General features: G+C 33.7%; 2 protein-coding genes across 3 annotated transcripts in view; one reads left to right on the top strand and one right to left on the bottom strand.

Moving 5' to 3' along the window:
* LOC123705458 (frequenin-1) overlaps positions 1-16,142 on the bottom strand; it is a 178,815-nt gene that overhangs the window by 78,934 nt on the left and 83,739 nt on the right. The gene's annotated exons all lie outside the window — the stretch shown is intronic.
* LOC123705453 (pupal cuticle protein 36-like) lies at positions 1,623-3,917 on the top strand. The gene is made up of 2 exons (XM_045654230.1): positions 1,623-1,773; positions 2,623-3,917. Exons 1-2 carry the CDS (start codon positions 1,759-1,761, stop codon positions 3,565-3,567), a joined length of 960 nt encoding a protein of 319 aa, XP_045510186.1. The 5' UTR covers positions 1,623-1,758; the 3' UTR covers positions 3,568-3,917.

The following is a 16,142-nucleotide window of genomic DNA, read 5'->3' as shown; positions in this document are numbered from 1 at the left end:
AGCCGCTCGCAACTTAGTTAATAAATAGTGAATTTTTAAATGTGGTCAAAAGTATTTGAATATATCCCGTTAAAACTTAACTACAATTTACAAGTATGTCAAATTTTTAAGCAAAAAAAAAATTATATAATGAAAAATTTTCTCAAAAAATAAAATGTATTACACGTGCTATCTCTATGCCATCTCTTTCATAGAGCGACGGGATGGATGTTCCGACTCGCGTAAGATCATGCGACCGGTCCCTTTGATATGTATTAACCCAATTATGAATTACGTTTTTAACAAAACATTTTTTTGTAAAATGTCTTTATGAAATATATGGTGCTTAGAAATTAATGTTTTACATTTAACAGAGAACATTTTGTGCTATTACGGGTCAACGATCGTATGATGAAAAGCTTTTTTTATAAAAAATTTGTTTGATAAAACCCTTTTTATTTGAAACTAGCTGCGCTCTGCGGTTTCACCCACTCCGGTTTTGTTGATCTTAGCGTGATGATATTATGTAGCCTATGCCCTATAGCCTTCCTCGATTAATGGACTATCCAACACCGAAAGAATTTTTCAAATCGAACCAGTAGTTCTTGAGATCAGCGCGTTCAAACAAACAAATAAACAAACTCTTCAGCTTTATAATATTAGTACTTGTGTATCAGATGCAGTGTTTTGATTGTATGTACTAAAGGAGCTCTTGTTCAATTTATATGGGGCCTTGAATATCATTAATTGTAATTACAATTGAATATGTATGAGTATTGAGAGAACAAATATTATAGTAAGTCTGAACTATGTAGCTAATCAATTGTCTAGCTCATCTAGCCCATAAGATAGGTACCTAAAGGTGACTAAATACACATTTTGCGCAGTTTGAGAGTATTTTGAAATGTTAAAATTTGACAGTTATAGTTCGCAGTATTATTACGATTAAATTCTAATTTGATTTTAAATTAAGTACCTAAATAAATAACCGTATTTTGTTATTTACATTGTAAAATTTGATATGTCATCTTGTGTTTTTTTTTAATTTTCATTATAATATTTAATATAAAAATGTCTTTAGTGTTAAAATAATCGACACGTTTATTAATGTGCCTTTAAAGTAGAAAATAAAGCAAGTGTGGCAGCGACAGCTTTATAACACGTATGTTTCAAGAATAATTATTATTAAAAGAAGTCGGTTAATGAAAATTATTTTACATGATAATTATAAAATAAAATAGAGTCAAATTTTAAAACCGCAGACAACCTTAAACTGCAACAATCAATGTCAAAATTGGTTATTGCAAAAAATTGTTAAGAAAAGGCTTCTAATCTCAGTTGAAGGTAAAAGGACATTCACGTTCGATTAAAAGCGATATAGAAAATACAATATTTCATAAATTAACGAGCTCTTCAAGCGACTATGGTACGTAACGCACATCGTTATCAAGAATAAGTTGTAAATGCGAGTGTTGGATGCTAAGGCGGCAAATCGAATGCGCTCTTGCCAGCCACGGACCTCGCCGAAAAGAAAGGACCGTATACTTGTTAAATAATGACGATAGTTGCAAGTAACCGAGTGAAATGTCCGTAGGGATGGAGTGTTCTGGCGAGATGAGCACATTGGTATTTAAGAGCGGGTCGGTGTGGCGAATGTCATCAGTTAACACAAGCTCACACAGCCAGGAACATCTCCAAGAAGTGGATTTGTTCTGAGTGGTGTAACTTCGTCGTAGCACCAAAGTCTCTTTACGGTCGTACCGTTTGCCCACGCACAAAATGCGCGCTTTCGTGGTAAGTGTGCGAGCGGTTTTTCCAACCCCTTTTTTCTATTTGGCACAAGCGATTTTTTATTTGTCCCATTCCAGAATTGAAGTTTCGCAGTGAAGTGTTTAGTGCATAGTGTGTTGTGACAGTACTGTGCCAAATTGTGAATGGCTGAACCAGGAATATTGGGAATCGAAAGCCTCGAACTTCACAACCTAATTTAAGGATATTTTTTTACACCTCACTTAATTTTCTTCTTATTCTTAATACAAAAATTATAACCAGAGTCAATAAAAATTCCCGAATCATAAACAAATTTGTCAATTTGGGAAAAAGTCGATTTCCATTCAGACAGTTATGTGCAAAAAGTGTTCATTTGTATTCCACATTTAGTGTAACATGTAACAGTGCGATTCTGACCCAAATACTAAATACTTATCTTATGTAATCGATCCATTTCAAATTGTTTACCGCGTAGTAGCCAACTTGGTTACGTCACTATAACGCGCTCATCTGATTATTATTTTGATATGATCTCCTTTACAAACACCGCTGAATTGTACTTTTGCAAACGTGTTATGTTACTCTTTACATCTTGCGAAGCGAAATTATGCGATAAAATGTGTCTTAAGATAAATTGAATTGAGTCTTTGTATTAGAAATCGAAAGAGATTTTAATGTACCATTAATTAAATATGTACATTAATATCCGTGTTATTAGCATTAAAAATTCGAAAGCAATAATGCGTGAATTTATAATTACTAAAAGTCCACATTTTTATGTAAATAGTAAAATATGTATTTAATACTTCAAATTTAAACACTTTTGGTTTTTGGAGCGTGCACAATTTTAACACATCGTTTTTATTGTTACAGATCCTTGCCTGCGTGGCACTCGCCTACGGGCGCCCCGAGCCTCCAGTGGGCTACAGCTACCCCGCTCCATCAAGGCATTCAGCCCCATCAGGCAGCTATGGCGCTCCTTCCCTCGGAGGAATTAGAGTTTCCTCAGGCCACTCTGGTCTCTCTTTCGGAGGAGTCTCCGGTGGACACTCTGGATTCTCTAACGGTGGAATCTCGCTCGGCTCCGGCGGTGTGAGCAGTGGTTTCGGAGGTGGACTCGGAGGCGGTCTTGGAGGTGGATTCGCTGGTGATGCCGGTTTCGGCGGCGGCTATGCTGGAGGCTACTCTGGCGCTCCTCTAGTCCAGAAGCACATCTACGTCCACGTTCCCCCCCCAGAACCCCAAGAACAGAGGCTGCCACGCATCACCCCAGTCGCTCCTCCCCAGAAGCACTACAAGATCATCTTCATCAAGGCCCCGACTCCCCCTACCCCCGTGGCTCCCATCATCCCCATCCAACCCCAGAATGAGGAGAAGACCCTCGTCTACGTTCTCGTCAAGAAACCCGAAGAACAACCCGACATCGTCATCCCCACCCCGGCTCCCACTCAACCCTCAAAACCAGAAGTTTACTTCATCAAATACCAGACCCAAAAGGAATCGGATGCCGCTATCAACGGTGCTCTCGGTGGTGGCTCTCTGGGCGGTGGCGCTATCGGAGGCGGTCTCATTGGCGGCGGTTCCATCGGCGGTGGATCTATCAGCGGTGGCTCTATCAACGGTGGCTCTCTTGGCGGCGGTGACCTCAGCGGCATCGGCGGTGGTTCAGTGCTCGAAGGCGGTGCCTCCGGACACGGTGGTGCTGAAATCTCTGGCGACTTTGGCGCTAGCGCCGTCGACGAAAGCGCGGCCGGACACGGTGGCTCAGCCAGCTCGCAATACGGACCCCCCGGTCACGTTGCTGGACCTCTTCACTAAACTAAAATTGGCGACTACGTAAGGTGGTAGGATGCAAGATAAATTATTTATTGCTAAGCGAAAAATAACTGAAGACATTATAGTGACGTCTTCGTATTCATCGAGGCTGTATAAAGATTTATCTGTTCGCCACCGACAGCTCACGATCGAATTGCCTGTACATAGTCATCTTCCTATATTCGAACGCGAGCTCTCATCGACATAACTGAGTTATGTGCATCGCCATTCATCTTTACTTGTTATTAGTGCACAGTGTTAATGTTGTTCCAACGAAGTATTTTACTGCGACTGTTACGTTTATGTATTATAAATAGCTTTTTTATTTTTTTATAATAAAACGTGTAATGCAATTTTGTTTTTTGTAACCTAATGGGGATCGGGTGGGCCGATGTTACGTCACTTCTGAAAGTAGTCGTGAAAGGCAGGTCCGAGCGAGGGCGGTCAATGCGGTTCGAGAGACTCCTTTCTCATACGTACGATTAGTTTGATACAATATTAAAATTGTTAATTATAATCGAAGCGAGCCACGTTACGCAACTATGACGAAGCGAGCGGCCGCTCTCCGCACAAACCGCTCCGTTCATAGCAGCTTTAATGGATCATATGTGTAATCAAAGTTTGGTATAATTTAGTAATCTGTAGACAAATTACATAAAAACTATTGGCTTTGATACTTTCGAAATACAATATAGATAAAATTTATGGGCATTCGAAAGGTATGTTAGGAGAATGGTGAATGGGTCATTTGATCGGCGTAAATGTTTTATCCTTTTTGTTGATGGCAAGATTATCTGGTACATGCAGATCTTATCATTTGCATTATTATTTCAAATTACAATTCAAATTGTTTACAAATCCTACTTTTTTAATATTTGGTATATTTTCTTTAATTAGACCACAAGCTAAAAATAAAAACGAATCTATTGTTTTATCAGGAACACCAAAAATATTCATATTCGATCATAAATATTTTAGACCGCTGTATGTTCTACCTTTGGAGATCGTTGGAACTGCACTTCTATATTGGCATTGTGCCGAAAAACTCAACCCAAATTGGCAAAATTCGTCGCTAGAGTCACAACTATATTCGAATGAAAGAATCTCGAATTCAAGGACAAAAATATGTGTTGCAAGATTTATTCGGAACTCGATTTATTGTTACACATTCCACATACAAGGTGGTTTTCTGAACTTGGTAAAGATACGGTGTTTCGTAAAGTAATGTTACGTAAACTTGACTAGCTACTTATTACTTTGGAGTTTGCCTTTTAGCCAGTAGATATATTTTTATTAATGAAATCATAAGGGCTTTTGTGTATATGCTTTATATAGACCATAATTGATAGAAATTTCAATTTTATTTGGTCAATTCACGAATAGTTAAATTCCCGATGAAGATTATTAATTCAAAGTCCTACCAGAACACGATATTTAGCCTAATTACCTGCTTAACCATATAGAAAATTGATCAATGAACCAGTCAAATGCATCTGCCTCATACACTAAAGGATGCGGCGAAATTAACTTTTTATAAAGATTTATACCCTTTGTAAATTAAGATTATTTTTTAATTATTTATATGCTTTTAGTATCTTATTGTAATACCGTTGTTAGGCTTTATATAAATTATTGTTCATACTTAGAGAGGGAGTTTCCCATTCATCATGATCAGCTCATGTCAGTCCATTGCTGTACGGTGCCCGATTACTAATGATTTATTGAGCGGTCACAGAACTTGTGGACTTACTACTATCACTACAAATTTATATTCAATACAATAAAGTATGTACGTAAACATTTAAGGTATAAAGTGTTATTGTTATGTGTGTTAAAAATAAATGCATATATACGATGATTAATGATTAAAAAAAAAAGTTCAGAAATGTTTAAAACAAAGATGACGTATTTCGCGGAATTCCAACATTACACAGAATAAACAAGAAATGTTAAAACGTCCAAAAATATTACTTCACAACACTCCACGTTTTCGTAGTTATGAAATACTCAAATTCAAAAGCCTAAAACGTTCTTTTAAAAATTCACGTCGTCAAGAAAGAGATAATCTTCCGTATCCAAGACTCGGCGCAGTAAGAAACTGTGTTAAAACGCCTTTGTTTTCAAGTGCCTTCACCTGCCCTTTTGTCAAACTTGTCCGCTTCACGATAAAAGCTTTGTGCATAAATAATGACATACTTTTCTCTTCGCTTTATGTGGAATGGCAAATCGCATGTTGGTTGACTCGGAAAGTGCTTGTTAGTGACGCTAATTGGCTGGTCCTTTGAATTACAAGTCTTAGATGGACTTTGTACTCTGGAAAACGGTTAGCCTAGAAAAATGGGTAGCCTATTTTTGTACTTAAAAATTTGAAAACAAATACCTATTAGTGGTAACATCATAGTTCTCTCTTCATAGACGTTGCCAATGTTAAACTAAATCCAAGTTTGATTTATAGAATGTGTCCAAGAATCAATTAAAATCTAGGTTCGTTATGCCTATTTAGCGGTGAACGAAGTCAAACACAAGCAAAGATTGAGAAGATTCCTTTTGAAATTTTTAACATTATTTGCAACTTATTTGTGTACTGATATTTAAAAAAAATACTAAATAACGAGGTCGAGTCATGACCTAATCTTATCTATTATATTATTAAATAAATTATAAAAGTGCTTTCAGTTACATAAAATATATTCAAATTAAAATATATTGTCAGGATATATTATAGTGCTTGATTTTATTTGCTCAATTCAAAATCAGATGACAAGAGGTCCATTGGTCCTTAGATATCCCTTTTAGAGCAATATTTTAGTCCCATTTTCAAATATTAGTCGTGCATAATGAAATGAGTAAAGTTTTGCCGACATTTTTGTTCATGAAATAAAAATGAGGTTTAAAAGAAATTATATCACAAATGGTCGATTAACTTGTTCAAAAAATCAGTTGTTGTAAAAAATCCTTATAAAGAAGATAAGTCCATACTTAATATTATAAATGCGAAAGTAACTCTGTGACTCTGTCTGTCTGTCTGTTACTCAACCACGCCATAACTACTGAACCAATTTGCATGAAATTTGGTTTACCCCGGGATAGGTTTTATCCCGGAAATCCCGGGAACTATGCGGGTTTTTCTTTGGCTGCGCGGGCGAAGCTGCGGGTGAAAAGCTAGTACTTTTATAATAACACGTTTATAATTTTATATTCATACCAGTCATATTGATAGCATTAAAACCTTCTTTTGTTATGTTGACAGCACAATAAAGAATTTAAAATAAAATAAATAAAATTGTATTATCATTAATAATGATTAAACGTATTTCTAAACTTAATTATTCAAAAGTGATATAAATTTTAATCGGCCATATTAGCTTTTAAATGCACGAGGTAACTAAATCATTCATTTTGATAAAAATTGCAATTTGTGTGAAAATATATTACGAATTTTTAACACTAGCAAACTTTATAGGCTATTGCAATATGCACTACTTAAATGGAGATCTCTCCATTGTCTTGTGTATAAAATTAACATAACGCGCAACTACGCGTGATAAACATAACGATGACACACGTGACGTGCAGGAAAATGGCGTAAATCGAAAGTGATTCCAATTGTCGTCGGATTTTCCCTGTCTCCGTAAATTGACTTTAGAAGGAGGCAATCTTTCTTGATTTATATGTTATAGTAATATAGTTGGCGCGAAAATACAAATATTTTCGCGCCAACTTTGCGTTGAAAATAACACGGAATGTGTTCGAGAAACCGTGATATTTTTGTGATGATAGTAATGTTTAATTTATAAATAATAATATTACGTATTTGATAAAAAAAGAAAAAGAACCAAGTGATATTTTTGACTCGTTATTACATATTAGTATTCATCATACATAATATTATATCCATAATGTTATTATAATAAAAAAACTGTAATTAATTTAAAATGTAAGACTTTAATTAAAAAGAGAATACTTTTGCTTGATTTGCATTCTTACCAAAAGAATGAAGTAAGAATGTAAAATGAAAAATGCATTTTATGAGAATCTAACGTACAAGGAAAAAATTCAAGAGGTCAAGGTCAGGCTTTCGACATATTAAATATTACAAAACGTGAATTTAATATGTCGAAAAAACGTGAATCTATATAAAATATAAATATAACTGTAAAATTAATCAACATGTTCGGGAATACCTAAAAATTAATTATACCCAAGTTAAGTAGAGTTAACTTTACCACTTTTAAAAGTTATTTCGGAACTAAAATTAATTTTCATACCAAATGTTATTTTAAAAATAACAGTCTAACAGGAAATTTCAATTGGATTCTGAAACTGTTTTTGGCGTAGTAAAAAGTGAATATCTTTCTGAAACTTCCTGTTCTTAGACTTTGGCTAAGTTCCAATTTGATGGAATTATTTATCATTAAATTAAGGCTCTATAAACTCATGTAGCCAGTTGTATAATGTTAGTTAAATTCGAACTAATTTTTGAAGTGAAACTTCTTTATCGGGGTTGGAAAAAAATTTTGTGTAACATTTTTTCGTTACGCGTTTCATTTTTCCGTTACGCGCCATCTTTTTCTTATTCCTACCACGCGTGATTCGACGTATTTCTGTAAAGTTGCATATAGTAAATTATTTTTTGAAAAATAAGTTCATAAATAAGTTTCACTTCTTACGTGTGTACACTAGTACACGCACACATTTTTTTTGGACTGTCGTAATTAGTGAGTTATAATTTAGATGGGTCATTTTTCTGTTTCTCTTTCTATATCTCAAATTAAATTTACATTCATGATACATCATAAATCAGTACGTATTTATTAGATCTTTATAATATTAGATATGTGATCTGCGGCTGAGAATATAGTTAATTTTTATATAGGTACTGCAGATATAATATTATATTTAAAATATTATAAAAAAATATTTTATACACACAACAAGTGAGGGAGCAGCTTAATTTCCTGATTATTATATTGAAGTTTGTATTCTTTGCCAAAAATACCGCGAACACCTCATATCAAGTGGTTCTATGTGCTACTCATTACTACCACGTGTTAGAACCACAGTAAATGTACTAAAAGTATTATTTATAATAAGAAAAATATGTAAAATTAAAATTTTTACCTTGGACGAGCTGAAATCAAGAGCATAGACGCAATTTCGTTTAGAGCGCAACACAATGATTAATCTCATTAATTATTATTAACAGCATTACGAAATATGATTTACATGAAGCAAGCTGCTATGCAAATATTTTGGTTCGTTTACATAATTCGTTAGTAATATGTATAGTATTAATTTATCTGTGGTAATATCACGAAGTAATTAGCACATGTTGGCTAATTAATATAATTTATTATCAATAATGTTATAGGATAATTATAATCTAGAAGAGAGTTGAAAGAATACATAATTCATTGATGTTATTGGCAATGGGGTCAAATGTCACTCGTTTTGACACACACACCTGCACACATGCACTCATTTACTTGTGTCAACCTACACACACACGCAAACAAGTAATCAGCATATTAAGGCCTTTGATTTAACATATGAATATTCAATGGATAGAATAGATTTAATAGACAGTGTTTGTTTTACAATCTTCAAGGAAAATAACAGTAAATTGAATAAAGCTTATTATTTATGAATGAACTTACTAGCTGTGCCCCGCGGTTTCAGCCGCATTGCTTCGCTGCTGTTGGTCTTAGCGTGATGATAATATATAGCCTATAGCCTTCCTCGAGAAAAGGGATCTAACACAGAAGTAATTTTTCAAATCAGACCAGTAGTTCCTGATAGTAGCGCGTTAAAACAAACAAACAACCTCTTCAGCTTTATTGTATTAGGTAGTATCTTAGATTTATTGCACGCCTCATAAGCGAAGCGTTGAGGTGGGTACTACTGTCACTTCGCGCAAAACATCTGATTTTTCAAACTTAAAATGTCTTTATGTATCATACATTGCACTTGTAAGATAATACATACACACACATATTAGGAAAAAACACTATTTTTAACGTTCATGATATTTTTGATGTCATTTTTGTTATTTAAACTAGTTAAAAAACAGTTTAAAAAAGTTCTGTCTTGGACGTCCGTGTGTCTGTATGTGCGGATCCTTTTTCTTGTTAACACGATAGCGACCGAAATACTTTACTAATCGAGTCTTTTTTTTTCTCTTACGCTTGAGTATGCTCAGGAATAGAACCCTTTCATTTTTCAGGGTCTGATTCGATGTGGTTTAATTGTTATTAAATAAACAAAAAAAATATCGACTTTTTTTTTTTATAGTGTACTCAAAATTCACCATTATAAACTCGATTCTTTATACTATAAGCCAAGGTTTAAAAAAATAAGTTGGTAGTCAGTCCCTTAAACCTGCGCAGTTTCACATAAAAATAGCTCAATTATTACGGTACCGCTTTCTTTACTTTTCCAAATGTTTTATTTTATTTCATTTTTATATTTATAGTCACGTACTCTTTATAAATAATCAATTTTATTGTTTAAGGATGAGATTATGAGGCGTGCACTTTTGGATTTTCCAAACTATTTATTTCTACTTTCACTTGTCTACAATCTGTATGTACTTATAATAGCTTTCCGGCACACAGAGCAATCACCCTATTATAGTTCTGCCAGGCTGACTTTTATTGCAATTTGCAACCCTCCTCCTAGAAGATCTAGATGGAGAAGCTAACCCAGGACTTGCGGGTTAGACAATAACTTCTACTGCACCACTAGTAGGTACCTAAATCATAATGAAAATAAAAAACTTTAAGTTTCGAACAAAATAAAGTTCTCTATGCTTATACATTTTTAATATTCTTTCTTGCGAAAACTTCAAGAAAGTTATAAAATATTCATTCGAAATAAGATCTATGGCCACTATTTCGAACTAAAGACTTGAATGTTACATTTTCTAAGACGATTCATCTATTTTACCATTGTTTACTTAGGAAGAAGCGTTTGTGCAATTGTGCCGAACACACGTGTCAGAAGTGAAACTTCATTGGTGAAAATCGTCGCGTTACTACATGACGTGACGGTATTGTTATGCCTCGACCTTGAAATTTTACTCTCAACGCGCTCAAAGTTTCACTTCCAAATATTAAAATTGTGTTATTACTGATTCGACTGAATATTGCTGAGTCTGTATAATGCAGTAACACAATTCAATGTTCGTCAATAACAATAACAATGGCGGTAAAAATATAGGTATGTATTTGGTAATATAAAAATTATACGACAACATACTTACGGCTCAAGTAATTTTTGATAAACGCACCCTCTTATCTTGTTTTTCTTTGATACTCTATAAATATCTTCAAAATCTTTGATAACCACTTAACATAATGTTATTGTACAAGCCATGTGATTTCAATTCACATGAATTCACATGACATTGTTATGTTGTTGTGCCGAAGTATTAAAGTAGGTCAGAACCTACCTATAAAAGGGATGTTAATTTATATTTGATATCCAAAATATTTCTTAAAACTGTTGCCTATTTATACTGTTATATCTGTTATATATCTGATTAAAAAGTTAAATATTTCAGAAATTAATCTATATTATCATAGACGTGGTTTTAAAATTCTGACTCTTTAGAGTAGACTATGTTTAAGCTAATGCATACCTACTCTAAGTCTAGTATTTTTATATTCGGAACGCCCATAAATTGTATTAAGTTTAATAGCAGGCAGTTGTTTAACATTATAAAAAACACAAACTCAATAAGAAGGAAATTAAACTTAATTTAAAAATAGATGCGGTTTAAAATAGACGAACTTTAAATTTTAAAATAGAACTCCGTATTAATGAAATGCCTACTCTATTTTCTTTCAAACGTCTGGAAACATTACGTAATGCGCTCTGCATTGGCGACATCACAACAAAAGACCGTGTCTTCCTTCACCCATTTGAAATTCATGTTATTATAACTTAGTTTTAAAAGTCATTATTTGTTTTAGAAATAATTGGTTCTTGATTTATTTTTATATGAAAATTTCTTTTTTATTACCTACTTAGACTCTATAGGCACAGAAAATTTTCATCTCTTTATTTTTGTATAATCAATTTTATAAAATTCGAATTAATGTGAATTTATTTTATTTTACATAAAAAAGCTCAATAAAGAGCTTTTGATTATGATACTGTGACAAAGGTATAAAGACCTTAAAGGTTAAAGGGAGATTAATTAACTGTCTTACTATATCAATATTAATTTATAAAAATGACTTGTATAAAAACAGGTAAAACCAAAATTTTAATTGAGGGCGTTGTACAGGCCTTCCTATTCGTATACGGGTGAGATAAAATCACACGTTCATGTATTATATTGTTCAAAGCTTTCCATTATTTCAGCGTAAAACAAAGATGTTTGCGACATTGAATAACACATCTAAATTATTACTTACGTGTCTTATAATTCTATATCGTTTTTATTTTTCAGCGCCTGACTAAGTTATGAAGCCCTTATGCAGTAAACAGGGAATGCTATATTTTTCGGCAGGCGTTCAATTTTCATTTAGGAAGGTTGGGAAGGATGAACGTGGGTGCCCATAAATTTTACGTATCAATAAATAATTCACACATGAATAATTTCTGTATCCGAAATAATAGTGATAATGTAAATTGATGTTTAATATCACATTAATATTCAACTGTTGGTATTGTGTATAAATTAAATATTAATCTCATCGATACTATCCCGATTAAGAACAGGATTTAAAATGCATTACTTAAGTACACACCTGTAGTTAATAGTTATGTTGTTTTTTAACTATTAAATTTTGTTGGATTGAAATGTTTGATTAACGTATTTTAAATCGTGACTGTGGCGTGATATAAGTACATAATATGTCGTGGCCATATCGTAGATTTGCTCATTTCATGAAATGGCCAATTTAGTTTGGCCAGATCGTTAAATCGTCAACGTTTCACGATTTGAACACATTTCACGAAATATGACCATTTTTGTTTCTTTTTTAAAAAGCGATTCGCTTCTGGCACTCGCCGGCCGCTGCCGCGGCACGCTCGCTTTGCTCGCTCGGCTCGTGCGTTGTTTATTAAAGTCTAACCTAACCTAACCTAACCTATATTTTATACGATCTGGCCAAATGTCGATCGACAAAATCGTGAAACGTTGACGATTTAACGATCTGATCAAACTATGTTGGCCATTTCATGAAATAAGCAAATCTACGATGTGGCCACGACACATACACAAAATTGTCTGCAAATGTAAAAAGTAACGATGTATTTTAGTAATATCAAGTAAGAGGGTATAAAAATGCCTCGAGGCCACACCTAAATCGGATACAAAGTGCATGAATGAAATATATTTACGACCGCGTTCCTCCGTCCCCTAACTTGGCCCATTTACTATTCAACATAAAACTTTTACCGTCAACTTCGCTCTATTATATATTTATACATTCTGGTCAAGATGCCTTCTACAGGCGTATTACGATGTATTGAAAATGTTAAGGATTTCGGAGGAAGATGTAAAGTAAATATAGAGTCATATTAGTTCGGCGCAGTTTTATTTGAATTTTTGTGGAGTGAACTATTGAAAGTGGGTCGACAATTCTTTTTAGAGAAATAATTCAAATGAAAATGTTAGTATTGATATGTACTTAGATATCCAAAATATAATTTAGATAGACTGGCATAATATAATCTATTTCAACAGATAGTTGGTCGTTTCTAGCACAATTTCTAATTTCCCACATACCTACTACTAAACAATTTACTTTTTATTGGAAATTGGTTTCTACGTCGTATCGAACCCTTCTACCGGAACTGCTTTTAAATATTTCGCTTCAATTGGACATTAAATATTTAAACTTTCACCGAAATGGAAAATTTCGTTAAGTTCATCGAAAATTTAAAGTCGCCTGCATAGATAAGAATGGGATTCAAATGGGATCGTTGGCTGGTTTTATATAGCTATATTGTTTGGGAATTTATGTAGGGGTTTTATTACTGCACATTTTTTCCAATTCTTGTTGTAAATTTATTTGGGCCTTCTCATTACAAATTATTACTAGTTTCTTCTCGATATTTACATAAACGACAACTGTTTACTCTTCTACGTCATTTATATTTATTAGGCGCATGAAAAAATATGTTGTTCGATTCTTGTGCATATCTGACATGATCACAGAATTTCATAAAAATTGTTCAGCATTTTCGGAGGAGTATGGTAACGTGACAATTTTAGATACTTATTAGATAAAATATTTTAATTCTTTTTAAGTTTTGCTTACTTGCAATATGCTCAATAACTTTATTTTTAGCGCATAAAACGTTACTCCTACATCAGTTAGGTAGTAGCATTTACTAACGTTCTAGGTCTTGACACAGATACCCCTTTAGGCTTTATCATATTTTATTTCGTCGAAATAGTAAAACCTGACATTTAAACTAAGTATGCCGGCTCGATTACCCACTTTTTCCATTAAACATGTCATGTTAACCTCGTTTGCGGAACAGCTAGTGCAATTTATACATTGGTCTCTGTGAGGGTAGATTCTGAATTTTGGACTTGTAAGCTTCAGTTTTACCGGCCAATAAATCGTGGATTAAATTGATGTGGGTAACGGTGTTTTTTGTTTAAAGGCGGCGAAATTGAAGGGGAAATGTGAATCATATTTCTGTTGAATACCTTTTGATTTTTGATCGCCAGTGCGGTAATTATTAATGTATTTTTTGTTTCGACCCGTTTCTAATTAGAGGTTAAATAAAATATATGAATGGTAGGTTAACACTTTACTATATTGTATTTTAGTGCAGATGTCACTATATCTAGTACATTCTAGAAAGCAAAACTTTGTCTATATTTTCGTTTTTGTTCAAATCATAATCAAAAGTTTCAAATACAGAGACAGAACTTGCATCTAGATATAATCCCAAAGCGAATCAAAGTTTTCGGAATATTTGGTTATTATAAAGCTTATTGTATATCTCTTCTTTATCTTCATTCAAACGGGTATACTCAGAATTGGTTTGATCAGAGATTTCAGCCCACACGACGCCATAACAAGTTTCTTAATTCAGATAAGTTCCCCTCTTAACAATTAAGAAGCGTCTGCCAATAACTCATATTTATAGTGCAATAAATTGTAATTACATAATTTAACATCCATTGTCAGCTGACATTATGCGATTTTGATACGAGCTCTGGGTCGTGACGTTTATTGTACAATTTACGACTCTCCGCCTCGTAATGTTTTAGCTAATTAAACAGAAGCTCTGTTAACTTTTTATATTAGTGTTATAGGTTGATCATATTGGTTTAGATTTTTCGTAATTTATGTTATTGTTGGTTATATGTTGTGATTGTATAGGTCATCAAAGACGTTCAAAAACTACTAATAAATCAAGATAAAAATACTTAATTTGAAAAAGCTTTCATTTGATGAATTGAGTCTCTTTAATCGCAATTCAATTTAACTACTTAAAAAGTTGAGTAAGTGTAAATAACAATAGAGTTGTTTATAGATTAAAACAATCCTGCAGTTTCTGGCCTATTACTATTATTGGTAGAAATTTAGCCTTCCAAATAATATGATATGAGATACCTGTAGAATGTAATGAAGAAGCTAAAAATTAGGATAATTAGCTCATCCCTACATGCCAAACCCACATTGTGAAATTAGTTGAAAATAAAACACTGATCTTCTGTGATACCTTTCCTGGTACACTTCTCAAAAACATGCCCTACTCCTTCAACCTTCAAACGCAAGCTTGTTTCCTCATAGACAAGGTTAAAATCCCCTCAATTTCCACCCGTAACCAAGCAATACAAATGCACCACACCTATAAATATCAGCAAGAATATCGGTAGCACGATTAATATCAGTTTCCTGAAGGTGTGCTCACTTCACTGCCTCGAAGCACGCAGGCCAATTCATGAATCAGATATTGTCAACATAATTGCGAAGCCAAACAGTAAATTGCTTTATGTCACTTAGAGGTATTAACCGCTTTGATGGTGATAGACGTCTGATAGTCCTATTAGGTAATAGATATTATCACATGGTTCGCAACAAGGTAGATATTTTATTATCTAAGTTATAGAGTATTTTTGAAGTGAATCTTTTTTAGGCGCTTTGAGAGTAAAATTTCAAGGTCACATCGTAATACCGTCACGCCATGTAGTAAGGCGTAGTAAGGCGACGATTTTGGTATCTTTGAATTTTGCCGAAGTTTCACTTCTAACACGTGTGTTGAGCACACACACTTTTTTAAGAATAATAGCGAAGCGATCTCGCCTGCTGGTAAGCGAAGATGTGGCCTAAGATGGAGCGCGATTCCTTAGAAGGTACCAGTTCACTCTTGTCTTGAATAATTGTTATGTAACATATGAAAGATTGTCATAATAAACCTTGTACTGAAGAAGACCTGACACAATTTATTATTAACGACTAGGTGACCTGGTTAACTTTCAACTATTACAATAATATTTTCCGATACTGATTATGTTGCTAACCGGTTATGCCATAACTATTACAAATAATATGAGCATCTAAATTAGCAAAATCCGTCCAGTAATTTCGACGTTCAGTGAC

This window comes from Colias croceus, chromosome Z (genome assembly GCF_905220415.1).
Source record: "Colias croceus chromosome Z, ilColCroc2.1".
Classification (NCBI taxonomy): Eukaryota; Metazoa; Arthropoda; class Insecta; order Lepidoptera; family Pieridae; genus Colias; species Colias croceus.
The sequence above is the reverse complement of the archived record's forward strand: the minus strand, read 5'-3'. Positions and strand labels throughout refer to the sequence as shown.